The 21,147-nt window shown below is 35.5% G+C and overlaps 1 protein-coding gene across 6 annotated transcripts in view; it reads left to right on the top strand.

Moving 5' to 3' along the window:
• Positions 1-21,147, top strand: part of DHX35 (DEAH-box helicase 35) — a 33,605-nt gene that overhangs the window by 879 nt on the left and 11,579 nt on the right. For 3 of the 6 annotated variants that reach the window (XM_026665063.2, XM_087959370.1, XM_026665064.2), the window contains exons 2-13: positions 4,559-4,692; positions 5,221-5,313; positions 7,243-7,320; positions 10,166-10,270; positions 11,230-11,291; positions 12,460-12,529; positions 13,448-13,507; positions 15,192-15,304; positions 15,473-15,700; positions 16,636-16,732; positions 19,135-19,293; positions 20,126-20,336. In XM_026665063.2, coding sequence (XP_026520848.2) covers positions 4,559-4,692; positions 5,221-5,313; positions 7,243-7,320; positions 10,166-10,270; positions 11,230-11,291; positions 12,460-12,529; positions 13,448-13,507; positions 15,192-15,304; positions 15,473-15,700; positions 16,636-16,732; positions 19,135-19,293; positions 20,126-20,336 — 1,410 coding nt within the window. The remainder of the gene's footprint in view (positions 1-4,558; positions 4,693-5,220; positions 5,314-7,242; positions 7,321-10,165; positions 10,271-11,229; positions 11,292-12,459; positions 12,530-13,447; positions 13,508-15,191; positions 15,305-15,472; positions 15,701-16,635; positions 16,733-19,134; positions 19,294-20,125; positions 20,337-21,147) is intronic. The other 3 variants (XM_087959371.1, XM_026665066.2, XM_026665065.2) reach the window with 1 other exon arrangement.

Below are 21,147 nucleotides of genomic sequence, written 5' to 3'. Positions count from 1 at the left end.
AATAAATCTACTTTTATTCTGTACAAAGCAGTAATAACTTGAAATGATTTTAAGATAACTGTCATATGAACTGAAAATATATGATCTTAAATTTTAAAGGGGCATTGTGAAATTGAGGAAAAGCTTCAACTTCACTAAAAAGTAGTAAGGTAAAAATTCTCAGAATTAGATGTTGTTCTTGCTAGCTCATTATATGTAAATGCAATGGCAGTCAAGTGCTGTGATAACAGGATCTTCTGCAGTCCTAAGCAATTTACATGGTAGCTTTTATCTATTTGCATTTTGTGGTTTTTCTGGCATGAAGGATAATTGGAAGACAGTTTTCCAATGCAGAAACTTAATTTTATAGAGCTATTAATATTTAAATTCAAATACTGCTCACTTTTAGACATGGAGTTAACCTCCTTAACAGCTGAGGCACAGTGTTTGCAGCTATAGTTTCCCTTGTATAATTATCTGTATATGAATACAGATTGTTTCTGGTATCTTATTTGCAATTACAAAAGAGTATGTGGAATTTGTCTGCATCTTAATGCCACAAAAACTGATGATATAGTTTTTAATATTCTGTATAAATATACCTTTGTTGAACTATTAATGCCATCGTTCAACGAACACATTTCTTAATGCTGTAATCATTCACACCTTTGGGTTCTAAGGAAGATTGTAGAGCATGAGCATGTCAAAATTTTTATTTTTTAAGTATTTTTCATTATTTTATCAATATAATGACCACTTCTTTCTGAGATTATTAATGAATATTTTATATTTCAGTGAAAAAATAATTTGCCCTTGAACTGATCTCTCTTGATTTCTAGAAAGAACATAGAGACGGTGGTTCTTCGGTGGTTACTGTATATCCAGATTTTAAGAGTAGTATTTCTAGCCTTTTTTACAATGATTTTGAATAGATTACAAAGTTTGATACATTTTGTTCTAGGAAAAATCTATAACAATTTGATAATTCTGTATAAGCATACATTGTTCTACATACAACCTAATATTTCCTCACATTTCTATTAACCCATTTTATCCTGCATCCTTTTAAGTTATTGAAGGGTAGAAGAAGAAAAACCGGCTGATGGCTGCCAATTTGTAATATGATTTTTGATGCTAAATATGTGTTTGAATAATTCTATGAATATTTACTTGCAAGGAAGTTTAATATACAATTTTTAAACAACTACTTATCAAATGACTGTTATATACAATTAGTGGTCAGTTTTGATGGGTGCTGATATTTAGTATGACCATAATAGTTATATGCACTTTGTTCTTCATATGTAAATAGTAAATCATATACAAAAAATATCAAAATTTAGAAATAGAGTACAAATTTTTGAAGTACAAAAAATAAAGTGAAGATTGTTGAAGAAAAAATTAGTTGATTTTGCTCTATATATTATGTAAACCCTATACTATAGGGCCATGATGGCAAACCTATGGCACGCGTGCCACAGGTTTGCCACGCAAAGCCATTTGTGCTGGCACGTGAGCCGCAAGCAAACTTACCTCACTGCACATGTGCGTACCTTCCAACTGATTTTCGGCCTGTTTGAGGCCTTTTTCGGCCTCCCAGAGGCTTGAGGGCAGCTTCTGCAGCCTTTGCAGGCTGAAAAATAGGCCCATTTTGTCTCTTCCGGTATTACAGGAAGTGATGAAATGGGCTTATTTTTCAGCCTGGAAAGGCTGCAGAAGCTGTCCTCAAGCCTCTGGGAGTCTGAAAAAGGCCTCAAAGAGGCCGACAATCAGCTGGGAGGCGCAGTGCAGGTAAGGGCAGCAGGGAAGGATTGTGCGCGCATGTGCAGGGGGAATTGGGGACGCACGTGCAATTCCTTCTGGATGCTAGCATGTGAGCGCGTGCACAATTTTTGGCACAGGAGCCGAAAAAGGTTAGCCACCACTGCTATATGGTTTATATAACATATAGAGCAAAACCAACTAACATTTTTCGCATAGTGCAATCTATGAATTAAGTTAATTTCTGTGCTGCATAATTTTGAAAATATCCATGACATGTTAAAGAAACTTTTTCCAAATCTTACTTTTGAGATGTGTTCAGACAGCAATAATATGGTTTCTGGGCAAGCTATTACACTGAATTGATAGCAATACATTCATATTATATAATTAAAAAAGCATTTGTGTGGTATAAATTGTAGCTAATGGTAAATTTTGGCAAACGTAAATTTACAGCAACTTTTTGAATTGCAACATGTGAAGATGTGCATATGCATGCTGCTTGATATTGCTGATAATATCTTAAAATAGTAATATGCTGTTTATGGTACATGAGCCAATTTGAGGTACAGCCACCAGGCTAGCAACTGGGAGACCAGGAGTTCTAGGCTTGCCTTAAACACCAAAACCAGCTAGATGAGTTTGGACTAGTTACTCTCTCTCATCTGTAGGAAAAAGACAAAGGCAAACCACTATTGCCAAGGAAAGTGCATGGACTTGTTCCTGAGTCAGCAGGAGTCAGTGTTGATTTGATGAAACATAAGAACAGCAATTAATTATGTAATCAAGTTGGAATGATTTTTTTCCTCCTGCAAAATGAAGAGCCCACTGCAGCTTACATATACATGTGATCCTTGACTTACAACCATTCATTTAGTGACCATTAAAATTTATAATGGTATTGAAAAAAACAGACACAACCATTTTGCACCATCCCCATGATCATGTGTTCAAAATTCAAACTTTTGGCAACCGGCTCATATTTATGATGGTTGTAGTGTCTCAGGCTCATATGATCACCTTGTGCGACTTTCTGACAAGCAAAATCAATGGGGAAGCCAGATTGACTTAACAATCATGTTACTGACTTAACAACTGCACTTGATTTACTTAACTGTGTCAAGACAGGTTGTAAAATGGGGCAAAACTCACTTAACTGTGTTGGTGTGAAATTATTTGAAAGCTCTAGCTACCAATCCTGTTGGTTGCTTGACTATGAAGGGCTAGGTAAAACAGCAGGACACCTGTCTGTCTGTCTCAATCAATCTATCAATCAAATTTATATAGCTGCCCATTTCTCCCAAAGCAGGAGCATTGCAATAAATCATTTTAAAAAACTGATAAAAATATAAAAAGTTGCAGTAATAAATAGCATAAAAATAAAACTAACACTGGGTGAAAGGAGGATAAAAATGGTTCCCTCAGCAATGGAGCCATCAGAACAGATCTCCAGTTTCCTGGGAGCCCCAGACTTGGAAACATAACCAGGTATTGAAGCACCTTAACAAAAAGTCAAAAAGGGCCATTCTAATTTTAGGGGAAAGAATGTTCCGTAAGGAGGATGCCACAGCAGAGGCCCATCTCCTGGGACTAATCAAACATAGATCCCTAGCTGATGGTACCCGTAACATGCCTTTTCTGCAATAGGGCGAGTAATATAATTGGGCAGAGACAGCTTCTCAGATAACCAGTCCTATACCACGAATAGCTTTAAAGGTTAAAACCAGCACCAAAACTGAACCCAGAAGCAAACTAGCAACCAAGCCAGCCTGTGAAACAGAAGTGTAACGTGCTGCCCTAGAAGCATATGTAAGTGCCAGTGCAAGAACGTTCTGTACCATCTGAAGTTTCTGGTAGTGCAACCTCATCCAACATGAAAGATCCTGGAATCAGTGGGTCCCCAGAATGAAAACTGTTTAGTTTTGCCAGGGTTCAGCTGAAGTCTGTTGTTCCCCATCCAGACTCTCACAACCTTCAGGAACTCGGATGAGGCATTTAGCAGGGAGGGAAATATATAATTGAGTATGGTCAGTGGTGATACCTCACTTCGTGCAATGGATGAGTTCAACAGTGGCCTCATGTAGATTCTGGAAAGGAGAAGAGAAAGCACCAAGCACTGTGACACCCCACGTTGTAGGGGCCATTGGTGAGATTTCTCCTTTCCAAACACGACCAACTTGAAATGACCTTGAATGAAGGAAGTGAACCAGTGCAAAAACATGCCATGTAAACTCCAACTCTCTGAGCTGATTCAACTGGTCAACAATATTGAAAGTCAGCAAGAGGTCATTAGGGCAAGTATGGAGGCACTATGTCTAATCCTGCTGACAGCAGAGGATACCCAAAAGCACAATCGGGACTTTGTCAGCAGCCCAAACTGTTTAGATTTTTTAAATCCAGCATTTTAATTCCTCATAATCATGGTATCTACGGTAGTATCATAGAAAAGCATATATTTCAGTCTGCTACCAGTAATGGTAGCTCTTGTTTTAATCTCTGAAGCATTATTTTTTAAAAAAACCTGCACTATACACAGTGCATTAGAAAATTCAACTTTGAGACAATTGAAATATACATAACTGAATAACAGTCTCTCCTCATCAGATATGGACATGACTGGTATGCCAGCAAGTTGTGTTTTTTTTTAAGTCTTTTAAAATACAAAACTGAAAAGCTCTGGATTTGTGAAGACTAATTCTCTCTTAAATGTAGTATGTCGAATTACAAGTAAGTTTGTGAACAAAAACATTTTTTGACCTTTATGTTTTTGTAAGAATTGACATCAGATTAATAATAGTTTGTTTGCTTGGGTATGTAGGTACAGAAGGACCTGGTGTCAGCCTCTCAGAGGAAAGACAGAATGCTGCTGAAAGTTCAAGTGTTTCGGTCATCTATAATCCCTTTATTTCCCTTTCTATTGAGCAACAGAGGCAAAAGCTGCCTGTTTTTAAGGTATGAATTACTTTTATTACTTTGAACTGCAGAATTGCAAGCATTGCCATTTAGGTATGCTCTAGCTTTTCATATTTCAAACTGATCTTGCAAAATAGAAAATAAATGTATTTTTAACTTCTATGTAAGTCACATTATGCTGTGACAGAATAATTTTTCCTATCAATGTATGGGAACATTGTGACAGTAATACAAGCCTGCCACTTTCACTGTTGATGTAAACATGAGTTGAATTGCATGGCTATAAGAATTTTGTGCTAGATTGCAGATTGCTTGGTAAAGATTATGTGTCTCCTTGTGTCATTGTGTGATATTATTTTATATATTTTATTGTTAGTATAATCTTTTAAAATAATTTATAGTACAAATAAATCTGTTTTATGGTTTGTTTAAGAATATATGAGATAAAGCATTCTACCTAAATATTCCCATAGTGCTGTCATAGAATGGATTGCATCCTTACCCCTTTATTGAAATTTCTTTTATGAGGTACTTTAATCCATGCCTGAATATTTATTTCTCTTCCAGCTTAGAAATCATATCCTTTATCTGGTAGAAAACTATCAGACATTAGTGATTGTTGGAGAAACAGGATGTGGGAAAAGCACTCAGATTCCCCAAGTAAGTATTAATAGTCTGCATTTATTTGTTTGTTAATGGAATACTTGACCTGATTTTCAAATGTTTTCCATGGATGGATGTATCACTCTCTCTGTCCTTTTGTCTGCCCTATGCTCTTCTAGCACTGTTGGCTTGTGCCCGCTGGCTGTTCCTGCCAGCTTTGTGACTTTGTGCTAGCTGGCTTAGCCTTTTTGCCCTGTGCTTGCTGCCCCTACCATTCGGTGCTTACTGGCCTTGCTGCTCCTGCTGGCCTTTCTGCCCTGGCTCTGCCACGCTTCACAAGAAGCGGGCATACAATTTGGACAAGGCATATGCAGCATGCTTCATCTGCTTTGGCTGGGATAAGATTGCAGAGGTCATCAAGGGCCAGCAAAGCCCCCTTGCCATTATAGGACCAGCAAGCACAGGGTGGCAAGGATGACAGGGCCAGTGAACAAGGGACAGCAAGGTTGGCCTAGATCAGGGGTAGGGAAACTTTGCTCTTTTATCACTTATGGACTTCAACTCCCAGAATTTTTGAGTGAGCCATAAAAGGTTCCCCATCCCTGGCCTACTGGTTTTTCAGTTGTAGGACATATACATTTGTATATTAAACAGTCCCCTTCAAGTCAAAAATTGATTTCCCCCACAACTGAAAAACCAGTAGGCCAGGGATGGGGAACCTTTTATGGCTCATTCAGGAATTCTGGGAGTTGAAGTCCATAAGTGTTAAAGGAGCCAAGTTTCCCTACCTCTGTCCTAGATGGTGGAGTACAAGGTGGTTAAAAGTGGCAGAGATCCTGGGATGGATTGGTGGGGGGAGTTGAAGAGGAGACAATCCTTTATCTTACCAAGGCTTGAGGCTGGGAGAGACCAAGCTTGTATTGTGTTGGGTCCTTGTCTAGCAACAGGTTGGATTTGGTTAGCGAACCAAATTGCCATCACTAAGCAATATGGTCATGTGAAAATGTGTTTTGTGATCACATTGCTTCGTGATGGAAATTCTGTCCCCAGTGTCTGTCGTAATTCAAGGACTACTTGTAATGTCCTTTAATAATAAGCATATTTGTATCATTTATAATTTTCTTTTTCTGCTTGTATGTCATAGCCTTCATAACCATGGCTAGTTTGTAATTCATGAACGCTGATCAGAAGTCATTGAATTGGTAGGCCTGCTGGAATTAATGATTCTAAATAATCATATCTAATTTGCCAAATGGTCCAGCTGGATTAACTAGAACATGGAACTACCTTTTTTATTTGAATTGAAGCCAGCTATTTGTAGCAGAGGAGCATATTCAAAAATATTCTTCAGTTTCAAATTAACATTTGCAAATAATTGCATTAACTCCATGGTTAATTCATACTTTTTCTGGATAATTATTGATCTAATGAAAGTATTTTACAATGTTCACATTAGCACTAATTCTTTGCTGTTATATCTTACAATAACTAATTTATGTCTAGAATTTGTTCTTGCCACTAAAGCACTGTCTTTATTCAAAACTTTCTGGAAAATGGGACCATATGATGATTTGCTACTAGTTCCCTTTCTATCTGTAACCACCAGTAACATCTTTCATAAAATTCCAGAAGAACCTTCAACTTTCCAGGACATGGCACCTTTGCTCTCCTTACCTGGACCGCCACCATTTCATGCTTAATGACCCACGGATCTTGAAATTACAGTGGCAGCCAGGACTGCCAGGAGAGTCATCACTAAGTAATGTGATCACATGACATCACATTTTATGACTGCATTGCTTAATTATGCCATTCCCAATAGCTGTCGCAACTCAAAGATTATCTCTACATTAGATCTACATTTTTTCCCCAGTGAGACACATGACTGGCAAGAAAATAGAAATTGATAGAAATGAAAAATAATTAAAAACCATGATTAATATAGAATTTATTCATCGATTCTAATAAATATTTTTCCCATGATAGTATCTAACAGAAGCTGGTTGGACTGCTGAAGGCCGGATAGTGGGAGTAACACAACCTCGGAGAGTTGCTTGTATTTCAGTGAGTGGCCTGGATTCCAAGTTCTGAGATTTCTCTATATATTATTTTTACAGAACGTCAGATATTTTAATCAAGTTGTAAAGTTTGTCATAAAGTATTTGCAAATACATTAAGCATTCCTGACATTTGTTAACATCTATGAGACACTGATAAAGGTATAGATAAATACTTTCTACAGGTTTTCATTGAAATTTTTTGCAATAGTATCTTAGAATGTATATTTTCTTTTCTTTTTTATTTGATGTGAGGGCAGTAATTTGCGGTTAGGACCTGTCTATAGTCACAACACACTGATGCTTTTCATAATTGAACATAGGTTTTGGTAACAATTTCCTTGTCCTGGAAAAAAACATCATGCCTTCATATGTGGAGGAAAGTAGACTTGATTATGTTGCAGCTCTGCAAATAATAATTTTACTCAAGGAAGACAGGTAGAGCCAACCTGGTGCCCATTGTTCTCTCTTACAATCTCTTCTGCTTTTCCTGTATAGTGATCTGCTTCCCATTTCTCAGCACCTTCTTCCCTTTCCTTCTTCCCCTGCCTTCTCTCAGTGACTGATCCTGATATCTATTCATGCCATCATAAACAAAATTTTCATTTGCTTTTTCCTACTGTTCCTGTACTTGCCCAAACCATTTCTGTCCAGAATAATCACTTCTCTGTTTACATGTGAAACAAAACAGTTTTGCTTCATTCCATATACAGACCCAAACATCTGAAAAGTACACTTTGGGATCAGATATGGTCTATCTAAAACTATTTGTTTTGTATAATTCTACCTATACAGCAGACCGGTAAAAATCTGGAATGTCTTTGACGGTATATCGGTATATTTCATTATAATTCATTGCATGGGTTAAAACTTTTTGACAAAGGGCACAAAAGGATCTTGTAGTGGATAACTTGGTTCCAAAGAGCTATTTTGGGAATGCTAAAGTGCTTATACATGTTTAATGAGATATTGGATATTTTATTAAATCTATTAAATTGATTTGAAAGTTATCTTGGTTTCAGTAATGGGTTGTCATTTAATGGAATTAAATAGTATACAAGATAAATTGATTTTGCTTAGTTTTATATTTCTTTGGACACTGCCATTGGCTATGTCTCCAAGAGGGTTCTTTCTTTCTAATAAGATTAATCCATTTTGATTCTAAATTTAGAGGGAGACTGACATTGGAACTCCCTTTCTACTTCCTAAGCTGAGTTCTTTCCATATCAATAAAGTTTGGTGTTGGGGATATATAAGTGATTAAATCTGAGGCATATCAGTTGGTCTTATGGATGAAACATTCTATGTCCTCCTGGTTTCTGACCAGGGAGGAAGTTTAAAGCAGCCATTAGTTATATTTTCTCCTGCTGCTTATAATAGAAGAGGATGATTACAACTACAAACACTTATAGGAAAGGTTTTCTATGCTACTCCTTCATTTTCACCTTTAGAAAAGGGTTGGATTCAGTGTACTGTCTCAATAGCAGAATGATCAGACTATGCCTGGAGCTACAATTTCATCCCCTAGGTTCTGCTGCATGATTTGCAAATTAGTTCATGTATGAATTTCTAAAAAAATAAATAAATAAAATTTAAAAATAGTCACCACCCTGTGAGAATGCCAAATGCATGCAAGATTAGATGCTCCTAAGATTTGACCCATTTACTCTGTTGACTCCCCAGAGTGATAAAGACCAGTTTAATCTATAAAATTAGGAAAATTAGTAAATAGTGCTAAATAGTTGCTTTGATCGCATAGCCACATTTACTTGAAGAGCATGAAATGTACTACACAAATTACTTAACAATTTTGGAACTTTGTAAAAGGTTTGCTATATTTGTCTTGAATTATAGGCATTGTATTTGAAAGATTTTCTATATTTATTAAAGTATAGCATTATATAAATATGATTAAAATGTGTCATTTCAGCTTTGTGTTTATGCGTGGGTTTAGCCATGGTTCATTTCAAGGTTGCTGAAATTTATCACGTGGCCCATTTTGAAGAACAAGTGTGAAATGCACTTGGACATTTCTATCTTTGGTGCAGCAAATATTAATTGATAAGATTATGCTTTTGTTTATTTAGATTTATAACTAATTGTTCACTGATGGAATATTGTAAAATAGTCCTGAAGACACAAAACTGTGACAGGAGAAACAGGCATAAGAAAGCTTTAAAATAATGGGTCAAAATTTTTAATTCATTGAGTGTCAAATCATTGCAGATGTTTTATTTCTTTCCCATAATGTCATCTCTTTAAAAAGCTAATGAATGCCATCAAATAATTCCTCTCTCTGGTGCCTTTTCATACAGAAACATGGAGCAGACAATGTCATTTCTTAAATTGAAGTTTCCTTTTTATAGTCTTCATTTGGATCCAAAAATATGTCTGGTGCTTCTGTTACACAATCTTTTTGGCACAAAGTACACCTCTTTAGTAGTGAGAGTGTTTTACAGCTGCCACCAAATAATGCATTTCTGATGATGAAGGGGAAATCGCCAAGAGTCTGCCAGTTTTCTGGTGAAAAGAAAGTTTTGGAGAACTTCCAGCTTTCTTGTGTTGGAGTCCTTGTTCTGGTGCAATTTTTAAGAACAGTAGCTTTTATTTTATTTTCTTCGTCCTCGTAGAAGCAGAATAATTGCATTGCCAGTATTTATTAATGAAACTGGGCCTTGCTATATAAAGATTGGTTATAACTAACTACTACATAATGATCCAACAGAATTAGCTCAATTTAACCAAATTTTATTTCATTATTTTTTCCTAGTTGTGCAAGATCAGCAAACAGTACATATTCACAAATCAAATGTGTTTATTATTTGTAATAGTCATGTTATTCTTTCTCCTAGATTGCAGAGCGGGTAGCTGAGGAGAGGGGTGCCTTACTAGGCCATGAAGTTGGATATTGCATTCGATTTGATGATTGTACTGACCCACAAGCTACAAGAATTAAGGTAATCTATTTGAGGTAATTAAAGTAATTTATCCTCAAAGTATTTATGAATATTTCCGGTCAGTCAAGATCAAGTGAAACAGTACATTCTGGGGATGAGAACACTGGGGAACAATGCTGGTTAGCTGCTTTGAATAGGTTCTAATGTTTTTCAGAGTCAAATCAGTTAGTCCTTGACTTAAGACCATTTATTTAACAATGATTCTAAGTTACAACCATGTCGGAAAAAGTGTCTTATAACCTTTACTTATGATAACTTCACCATCCCCACGGTTACATGATAGCAATTGAGACTCTTGATAACTGGCTTGAATTTAGGATGGTTGCAGAGCCCTGCAGTCATGTGAGTTTCCCTGAATTTCTGATTTAAAAAAACCCACCGTGGATGCCGAATTCACTTAACTGTATTATTTGCTTAATGACCATGTGATTCATTTAACAACCATGGTGATCTGCCATAAAAATGGTCATAAAATCAGGTCTGGTTCCAATTCTGGTTGTAAATTGAGTGCCTGTGGGGCCACTTTCATACATACTTAAGTGAGTCCAGGGTGGTTCCAGTATTCCAAAGCACATTTAAATGATAGAAATAAATGTCAGATTTGTTCATTTGAGATGGATGGCCATTCATTTAAATAAATAAGTGATTACATGCTGTAAATACTACCTTTTTAAAATTCAACAATCGTCCTTCTTTCCCACTGCAGCGAAGACAATATTTTGTTCCATTTAGCATTCTCAACTATTGCTTTTTTTTAATGTTGTTTGTCCTTCTCCAAACCTTCAGTTTCTTCCAGGCATTCCTTGTCTTCTGCAGACATACTGCTACTTTATATAAAAGAGCTGTACTAATCTCTGAACCCATGGAAGTAGATGAAATTACTTATCAACTGCTGCAATTTGGGGCCATGAATCTTGTTTCAGAACAAACATAGATGGGTTTTTGTTTCTTTGTTACAGTTTCTGACAGATGGAATGCTGGTCAGGGAAATGATGGCCGACCCATTACTAACCAGATACAGGTAAACACTAATTATTGTTAAGCTATTAATGGTAATACTTCATTTTGTCTGTGTTTATTTCTACCTCTCTTTGTTACTTTTTTATTTTCTTATTTTTGTTGAATGTACTATAAATATTTGGGGACTAATCTTGTATTCTGAGTTTTGTTTATTATTTCAATAAATCAAATACAATAATGATAATGGCTGACTGTCTGTCTACACATACTTACCTACCATCTATCTATCTACACACATAAACACAAACATAGACACAATTCGTAGGAGGTGTTAAAATACCATCATTACATAAGCAGATTGTTCTTTTCATTCCTGTTTTGTTTGTCTTTCTGAGCTTTGCTATAATACATACCACCTATTTATTCGTTTGTATTAACATTTCTGTTATATAAGTAAATGTTAACTCCCAGGGTAAGCACTTCTATTTTTCTCTTCTTCTGAGTGCTCCAAATATGCTTTGAAGGGTCATATAATTAAGTCGCTCAGATGGGAAATAAGAATCTATTTGGTTAATTGACCAGATTTTGCCAGTGGAATAGTACAAAGTTTTGTTCCTATGCCATCCTTCCGGTAAACTCACAAGATTAATTTTTCTCACCATGTACATATATCCAGACTAGATTGTGTTGTTTCTCTGGATCATGTAATATATGTGTGTAATAATTGTGTAAGTATGTATGTATGTATTTATGTAGCGTACATTGGAGATGGTGACCTTTTGAGAGCTATATATAATGAAATTTCATTTTAATGTATGCCAATTAGTGTACACTTAAAATGACAATAAAGTTATTCAAAATCTAAGTCTAATAAAGCTAGATGTAGCCCAAGAAAATTTTTTCAGCCCATCTATAGTTATGTAATTCTTGTCTATATTTTCTACAAAGGACATGGTTTAGATAAAAAGTTATTCTTGACTTTCTATTAATTATTTTGAGTTGTATTTCTGAGAATTGATGTATAATTTATTATGCTTTGTTGTAATTCTGTTGAAGTTTTAAAGCTTGGGAGTCACAAGTGTATAATTAATATTTCCATAATATATTAACTGTGGCTATTAAATCATGAATTATATTTGTTGGCTTGGTGCAACTAAGCATGTTTAATGTTGTGATGAACATTTCATGATTGGGATCTTTTTAAAAAATATATTTTGGCTTTTATTTAGTGTCATCATGTTGGATGAAGCTCATGAAAGAACTTTATATACAGATATTGCCATTGGCTTATTAAAAAAGGTTAGAATTCTGACTATTATTTTTCATACCTCCTTTTGCAACCATTGAGTTGGGAACAAAGCAAATACTTATTTTGTTGCTGTAGGCCTACGATCTTGCTTATATCTTAATTTCAATGATTTTAAGGCACTTAAATTCAATCTACATCAAGAATGGGAATGTATGGCCCTGATAGAAGTTGCTGAACTACTGTTCACAGTATGGCCAATGGAGATTCTGTGGAATATAGTTCTGAATTTGGAAACAATATTGTTGTGATTTTGCAGCATCATGAATATGAGTGCTATGGAGAAAATAGTATAGTGTATCCTGTTTCACTGTGCAATGTTGCTTAGTAATTATACAAGATATATCAAGGATGAGGGTTATTATAAAAATTGAATACTTCTAGGGTTAAATTAAGATACCTAACTGATCATTCAGAAGAGGAGAATCTATAGCAGGGGTGTCAAACTCAATTTCATTGAGGGCTGCATCAGGGTTGTGTTTGACCTCAGGGGGGTGGGGTGGGTGTGGCCAGCTCGACATCACTCATATTGGGAGTGCCTGTAGTGGCCCGAGGACTCTGCCAGTGAAAATGGAGCTCTGTTTTCGCTGGCACTGCAGGCCAGTTCTTCGCTGTTTCCAAGTTTCCCTAACCCGAGGGTCAGATCTAAGCACCCCGCAGGCCGGATCCAGCCCACTGGCCTTGAGTTTGACACTCCTGATCTATGGCATTAAAAACTAATGTCAAGTTTAGGTGAATGGATCATTCTATGAGAAAATGAGAACAAAAGTTGATTTTGTAATTACCTTGCATTAAGACATGTAATATTTACATGTAATTCTAAAATATACCAGTACTTCTTATCAATGTTAATTTTAGATTTTTATGGTATTTGATCGTAACTGAACAGTCTTTAATATTTTTCCCTATAGGTTCAGAAAAAACGAGGAGATCTTCGCTTGATTATATCATCTGCTACACTGGATGCTGAGGTAGGTGACGCTCTGGAAGAGTATGTTAGAAAGACAAGGATATATTTGGGTACAAAGGCATAGTCTTCTGGGAACTATTCTGTGAATGTAAATCCCACCAGAGTAAATGGTGGATTGTTTAAAAGCAGTGATTTTGTTCACATGATTATTTTACAGGAGATTTGTAATAGAGACTGTTTTAAGCCCTAGGAAGATAAATGGACCTTTTCATGCCCTTGAAAAATATGTTCTGAATTTGGATGTTAGTTCACAGTTGATAAAGTCATTTAAGAAGACACACTATCTTGATTTGGGGGCAATTCATTTATCTTGGGTGACTCCCATCTCAAATCACTGTCTGAATTCTTCCTCTCTGCCTCCCCACTTCCCTGCTTTCCTGGTAATAAAAAGAGGGTTGGAGATCTTCCTCCAGCCCTCCCAACTCTTCTTTCCATAGTTAGTATTAAAAAAACAACACCATAGCTCTGTAAATATGGTTGATAAAAAGTGCTTGCCTTAAGAAGATCCATTTCCCGGTGGTCCTTGTCTTGGAAATGTACTCATGCCAGTCCAGGTAATGAAAATAAGGTGTGTGTGTGAAGAATATCATATGAAGATTTGTGTTTCTCAGTTAAAAAAAAAAGTTTGGATGACTTTATTTTTCTCCTAGCTGAGTCCTGAAAGCCATGATTAACCTCAGAACTATTTAACTGACAATAGTTATCTTGTATAAAGCTTAAAAGTTTTGGTTATGTTATCTCTGCTTGCCTAAACTACATACAGACATTCCTTTTCAGGAGCCGTTAGAAAACCTGCAAAATGGCATCTTAGTTTCCTTTAATATAGATTAGATTCTTTGTGTGTGAGTGAGTTATTGAATAAATGGCTCCTTGTATGTTCTTTCAGTTCTGTCTAGTTTTCCTACTCATTAAAAATTAAAAGGCTGCAATTTTTGTTTGCCAGTGATAATTGATGGAAAATAATTATCCATTAGTAATGTAAGTAGTAAATAAAATTCTGTTATTAATCACAGTAAATGTCTTCAGAACATTAATTATTCGACTAAGTAAATCTAGAAAAGAAATACAGGCCACACTGCTAATTTGAAAAATTTGAGTTGTATTTCATATGGTTAGTATTTTATATGCTTGTGTTTTATAATACATTATGTGTCCACATAGAACGTAGAAAGTAGCTTAACTGCATATTTAATGTGTGTCAAGTATGCAAATGAAATCTCATATATTTATATATACGTATACATTTGCTTCCAGCTCATTATGATCGTTACTGTTAACTTTACATTTTTATGAGCAAATTGTTATTTTAAAATTTACCAAAAATGTTGGATATATGTTCTTCTTTTTTTTAAAATGGATAATTTATTGGTCTTATTAAATCATGGTCAAAATTAAAAATGTTACTAAGATTACAAGATCATATATATTCATACATATCTTAGAGAGAAAGAGACAGACAGACATAGCTATATAGATAGATCAAATATGGTAGTTATATATATGCGTTAGTAACTATTTGATGTTATTTTGAAAATATGCTGCTAGAAGTAAGGATTTGGTCTGCAGAAAAAAAATCCGTGTTTTTATTTTAAACTTAAATATTTCTCCTTGGATTCCCAGCATTTAATAAGTGTTGCTTCCTTTAGCTGGTGTTGTTGGTGATGATTTTACTGTCCTTACTTTAGAAATTTAGGGATTTCTTTAACCAAAATGAGAGCAGTGATCCAAGCAAAGATACCAGCATGATCCTCACTGTGGAAGGACGGACGTTTCCAGTGGATGTCTTCTACATTCAGAGGTCTGTTCCTGTTTAATGCTTAACTGGTGGTTAGAAGAGAAGTCTGGTTGAGAAAGGAAGATTAAATGGATCTTTAGGTATTCTTGGGCTTTTTAACCAACACATTTAGGATATAAACCTAAATCCTGTTTTCCAATTGATTGTATCTCTCTCCTATTTTGTGAGCAGCAGGCGCAGACTTGAGTGGAGGAGGGCTTCAGGAACCTTCCCCCGTCCCCTTCTGCACCGGCCAGCTGGAGCAGACTTCAGACAAGTGCTACGGGGGCTCGGTGGAATCTTCATGCTTTTCCTCCCCTGGAATCTTAATTCTCCCCTTCCCCCTCCACAGAAGGGCTATGGGCAAGCTTGGCAGCAACTTCATGCCCTCCCTCCTCCTCCACAGAAGGAGATGGAAAGGTCCGGTGGCAGAAGTGGGCTTGTTCTTTTACCTATGCATCCAGATGCTTTTGCACTTGTGCTAAGCAAGAAATGTGGATGTTCATAGGTGGATAATCTTTTGCTTGTCCCTTTGTGTTCTTGTAACATCGCTACTTTTACAACTGACTAAAGTGAGAAGTGTTCAAGTTAATTGTGATAAAACATTCTGGAAGAGTAGCCATATTAATCCATAATAGATAAAACATGTTCTGTAGCCTTTTTGAAGCAAATGTATTATTTCTGTATGAGCTGTTGGTTAGTGCTTATTTTATTAGTTTTGTACAGTGATATGCATATACGAATATACTATAATTTAGTCAGTTCTTTTTTACTTTGAATGCTATGTGGAATGACACATATTAGGCACTGGAATCTAGATTTTCCACCACCTTCTACTTAAAATATTTTTAAATATTTCCTTGTGTGGGCCTGCCCATTCCAATTCTATGATAAAGAGATATGCTTGAGTAAGATACCTTGTAGTGTGATAACAATTTTAACTCCCGCTTCCTTGTTGAAAATTTAAAAGTTGCTTGTGGACAAATAGTTACTGAAGACAGTTAGAACCAGATTTCAAAATTTGATATAATTCAGAAATGCTACATTTGAGTGTATATTGATTTTGCATTGTTTAAAGATTAGATTTTTAATAATATGCTGAGGGATACTTATTGTTTGTTGAACTATTTTCCCACTAGTGTATATACATTCCCAATGTATATACATTGAATTATAGAATGTTTAGAAGTATCAAATGTTTTATGAAGAAAACTGAAAATAGTAGTTAGAGTTAATTTTTTGATCCTGTTAAAAGGATCAAATCTATTTGTATTTCCTTTGTTCCTGGTGATAAATAGAAATTGTATTACCCTTTATTGGGAAATTTATTATGTTTTTCCCCTTTCCCCTAACAGTCCTGTTCCAGATTATGTGAAGTCAACAGTGGAAACGGTCATGAAAATTCATAATTCAGAAGGTGATGGAGATATACTGGCATTTTTAACTGGACAGGTAGATGCAAAATAAATTTTGTCTTCTTGAAATTACTGGTTTGATGTAAGATAATATGTTGACTTTATTTCATGCAAGATTGCTGTTCACATCTAACTTAAAACATTGGTTATACTAGACTTTCAGAATCTAGTTTCTGAGAGGAGGCTACTGAATTATAGTATTGGACTCTATTGGCTTGAAATGTAATCTGTGGTTGAGGTATACTGTATCAGGAGGATATGAGACAAGGAAGTGTATGTATGTGTATGCACATGAGGCACACGCACTTGAGGCAGTGCAAATAACAAATGTAAATATTTAGGCATTTTCTTTTAATAGAATGTATTTGCCTATTTTTGAATAATAATAAACAAGAGCGAGTAGTCTATGAATATTTCTTCCCTGCCTATGGTGCAGCAAATTAAGTTTCAGTTCTCCAGAACTTTTTTGTTTCCAGTAGGTATAAGATAATAAAGAGATGTGCATGATACAGGAAACATGTTTTCTTCTAAACCTGGAACAAGCCAAGGCGTTTTCAGAGATTTTGCCAAACTGTTTTGAAATGGCCATTGGTCAGCAGAATTTTTAGCTGTTCTGCTTTAGATAAGTGTATCTCAACCTCAGCAACTTTTAAGAGGTATGCATTTCAAGTTCTAGAATTCCCCAGCCAGTTGAAGTCCAGGCTTCTTAAAGTTGATGAAATTGAGGGACACTGGTTTAGATGGAACAGATTGAGTTGAGCAAGGTTGATGGGTGTTGTTTGTTTGTTTTCCCTTCTCAGTATCATGCACTAGTCTGCCCTCTACAGTCTTTCTCTTTCCATGTACTCTCATTTGCCAATCCCTTGGCATTTTCCCAAACTCTTCCGGAAGCATCTCGCCTGGAACAAAAGCAACCCTATTTAAATCTGTGTGTGGAACAAAGCACAAGAAACATATGTGCCAGTTCAATACCAGAAAGCAGCACAGAATGGTTTGTGCATGAACATTTTATGATTGTTTTCTACCTAGAATCACTTGTCCAAGATGGGAGGATATGGAAATTGAATAAATAAAATAAAATCAATTTATACTTCTAATCTTTATTCATGGTGTTTATTGCTTTTTGAAACTTAGGCAAGTTCTTCACTTCTAGCTTTAATGGATCAAGGCAACAGCATATATAGAGGTCAGGATCTGAGGTGCAGAAGTATGTGGCTAATATTACCACATATTTTTCTGTCTGAAAAATTTGTAGGATATGATACAACGTGAATTGGGTCTGAAGAGAGCAATTGGAATGTGCTTGATAGCCAAAATGTGTTTAATAATTAGAAGTATAATTATGACTACTGTAGGCCTGCTTCACACATTAAGATACTGTAACAATCAATTGGGTGAACTGTACTTCTAGCAGTTTCTATTATATGAGGAAATATATTCCTTTGCATTTATATATTCCTTTGCATTGTTATGACAACACATAATCCTCACATTCTTAGTTCAGAAGAAAATACTTTCCTAAACTATTAGGTATGTAAACATTGCATGCCAGCTTATTTCAGAGTATTTGAAAAGGCCATTTCTGTTGTTGCAAAAGGGTAGCACTCTTCACAAACTTCTATTTGTGAAGTTGCTCACTCTTTTAATAGGTGGAATAAGACCTACCAGCTGTTTTCACATGTTAGTGATATGCATATATTTGATCACTGAGAAACAGAATAGCAGTATTAAAATGTCCTGAAGTATATATGATGTATCAAATAAATCTGAGGATTGTTTTTTTTTTTGTTTTTTTTTTGCAAAAGATCAGAAATCATAATTTGGAATGAAATGAAAAATAAGAAATAAGGCATATTCTTCCTCTGTGAACTATGTTTTTGACAAATGAGAATAAAAAAGAAGACATAATACTCAAGTAATTGAAATGTTTGTCTTGACACTCCCCAGCCATCTACCGAAACATTTGTGCAAATCTATTATAAAGGTGGCAAACAGTCTGAAAAAGAAGGTGTACCTAATTTCAAAGGCCACAAATATATACTTTCCATTCAACTTATGGAATTTGCAGGGAAATTATATTTAAACTAAAAATGAAAAGAAAAACAATAATTTATACTTCCTTTTCTGTTTTCTGTTTTTTATGAAGTCCTCTAAAAGCAGCCAGATAATTGATGGTTATACAAGGCTATAGTATGAAAGTTCCCATTCTGCTCTCTGTATTGGGCTGTAAAGTATTGTGGCACATTGGAAGAAAATCACTTCGATGTTTGGTGTCCTATTAGCACAATTAACTGGCCCTTTTAAGACTATGAAGAGGGAAAAAAAATTATGAGAAGCTAGAATAGATGTCTCCTTTTAAAAATAGTTCAGGCTCATGATATGCTCTTGAAAGTACAGTAAATATAATTTAATTTGTCAATCACTCAACTACTTTTCTAGGAAGAAGTAGAAACAGTTGTTTCTATGTTGATAGAACAAGCTCGAATCATCGCTCGCACAGGCATGAAGAAACACCTGCGTGTCCTTCCTATGTATGCTGGATTGCCTGCTACTGAGCAAATGAAAGTTTTTGAAAGGATGTCTCATAATGTGAGAAAGGTAAAGTATATACTTATTGTTCTTAAATATAATTGCCAAGCCTCGTGTCTGAATTGAGGATGCAACTCCCAATATTTCCAGCATAAACATTCTAGGCAGAAATTATAGAACATTACAGTATTGGTACATTGCAAGGTGCCAAGCTGGGTAAGGTTGCTGTGTGTTTGTATGTGAGTAGTACCCATCTTCTCATACTTAATTTGTTAGGATAGGATATGCATAGAGATGCTTTATATTACACTTGAAAATGTAGAGATTATTATATTTTATATCATGTTCAAAAACATATCCTCTTCTGGGATATTCCAGACCATATTTTGGCTGTTAGAAATGCCGAATTTAAACCAGACAGAGTTGACTCTAGTGGTATATTGTTAAGAATGGGACCCTTTCTTTTGCATCAGTCCTTTTTTCTTGTCCCCCACCTTAACCTATTTAATTATGAATTTTTCTTTTCAATGTCAGATGAAAGAACAGTTGTTCTTAATATTTTTAAGAAGGAAAGCAGCAGTGTGTTAGGCTATTTATTCTGAAAATTTTATCTACTGACTGGGCTGTAATTTTGTCTTTAGAAATCTGTTCCTAATCTGCAGTTTGTTTCGCATGTACAAAATAATGCTTTACTGAAAAATTTGCAGTGTTTTAAAATGGCTATTGCTGTTACATAGTCATTAGTCAAGATTGAATACTAAGCATTTCTTACAGTTCTAGTTTTGTTTATATGTTTTGTGATGTTTTAAAGCAGCCCTTCAAGCAAGTCACAATTGTTATATTCTCAAGCTTACCTAGTTGTTTATGAAGTAGGGACTAATTTTTACCTTGGTCCTTTCAGGTGATAGTGGCTACTAACATTGCAGAAACCTCTATCACAATCAATGGCATTTCATTTGTCGTTGACTGTGGCTTTGTGAAGCTTCGTGCATATAATCCCAAAACAGCCATTGAATGTCTTGTGGTTGTTCCAATCTCAAAGGCCTCGGCTAATCAGAGAGCTGGTCGGGCTGGACGGAATCGCTCGGGAAAATGTTACAGACTTTACACAGGTAGAGAGTGCTTATTAGTGGAGTTTTAGTTTATTGCCAATAGTTTCATAACTGAGTTCTGTAACTTAGAATTATAATAATAAATTCAACTTCAACTTTGTATTTTGTAATTAAAAAAAACTTAATAAATTGTTCTTTATGCAAATGGTTAAAAATATTTCACAATACTGTAAGAAAATACATAAGAGGTAATTTTGTTGATAATCCACCTTCCCACCTCAAAATAGAATTTCATGGTTCATTTTTAATCTCTCTTCCCTATTATGTTCCTCAATACTTTATGCAAGCAGATTGTCCTGTAATTTCCTTTTTCTGAAGGTCTTCATATCTTCATAATGCTGCACAAGAGTTTGTACTACAGAATGCTTCAGGGAAACATTTCTTTATAGCCAGATAAATCTTCCTTGAGAGCCAATTTGGTATAGTAGTTAAGGCATCAGGCAAGAAACTGGGAGAAACTAATTCTGTCTTAAGCACAAAATCAGTTGTGTGACCTTGGACCATTCACTCTCAGCCCTAGGACGGAGGCAGTGGCAAACCACTTCTTGCCAAGAAACTGTAGGGATTTCTCCTGACAGACACCAGAAATTAACATTGACTTGAAGACCAGCGCCTCCCCACACCCCCCCCAAATGTTCCTTGGTATATTCTTCTGGCTCTGTAAAATTATATTGCGGATGAAGATTTTACCTGCATTTAGTATGTGGAGATAGTGCACAAGTAGGGAAAAATATGTAGCTGCTTTAACAATTCAAAATAGCTGCTTTGAATGTGTTTCTGTGCATTCTAAAGCACCACTTTTGAAAGATTT

Source organism: Notechis scutatus, chromosome 3, assembly GCF_049901735.1.
Source record: "Notechis scutatus isolate UNSWTSFEM ecotype Mainland chromosome 3, rNotScu1.2, whole genome shotgun sequence".
Lineage (NCBI taxonomy): Eukaryota > Metazoa > Chordata > Lepidosauria > Squamata > Elapidae > Notechis > Notechis scutatus.
Note: the sequence above shows the minus strand (reverse complement) of the source record. Positions and strands in the feature narration are given on the sequence as shown.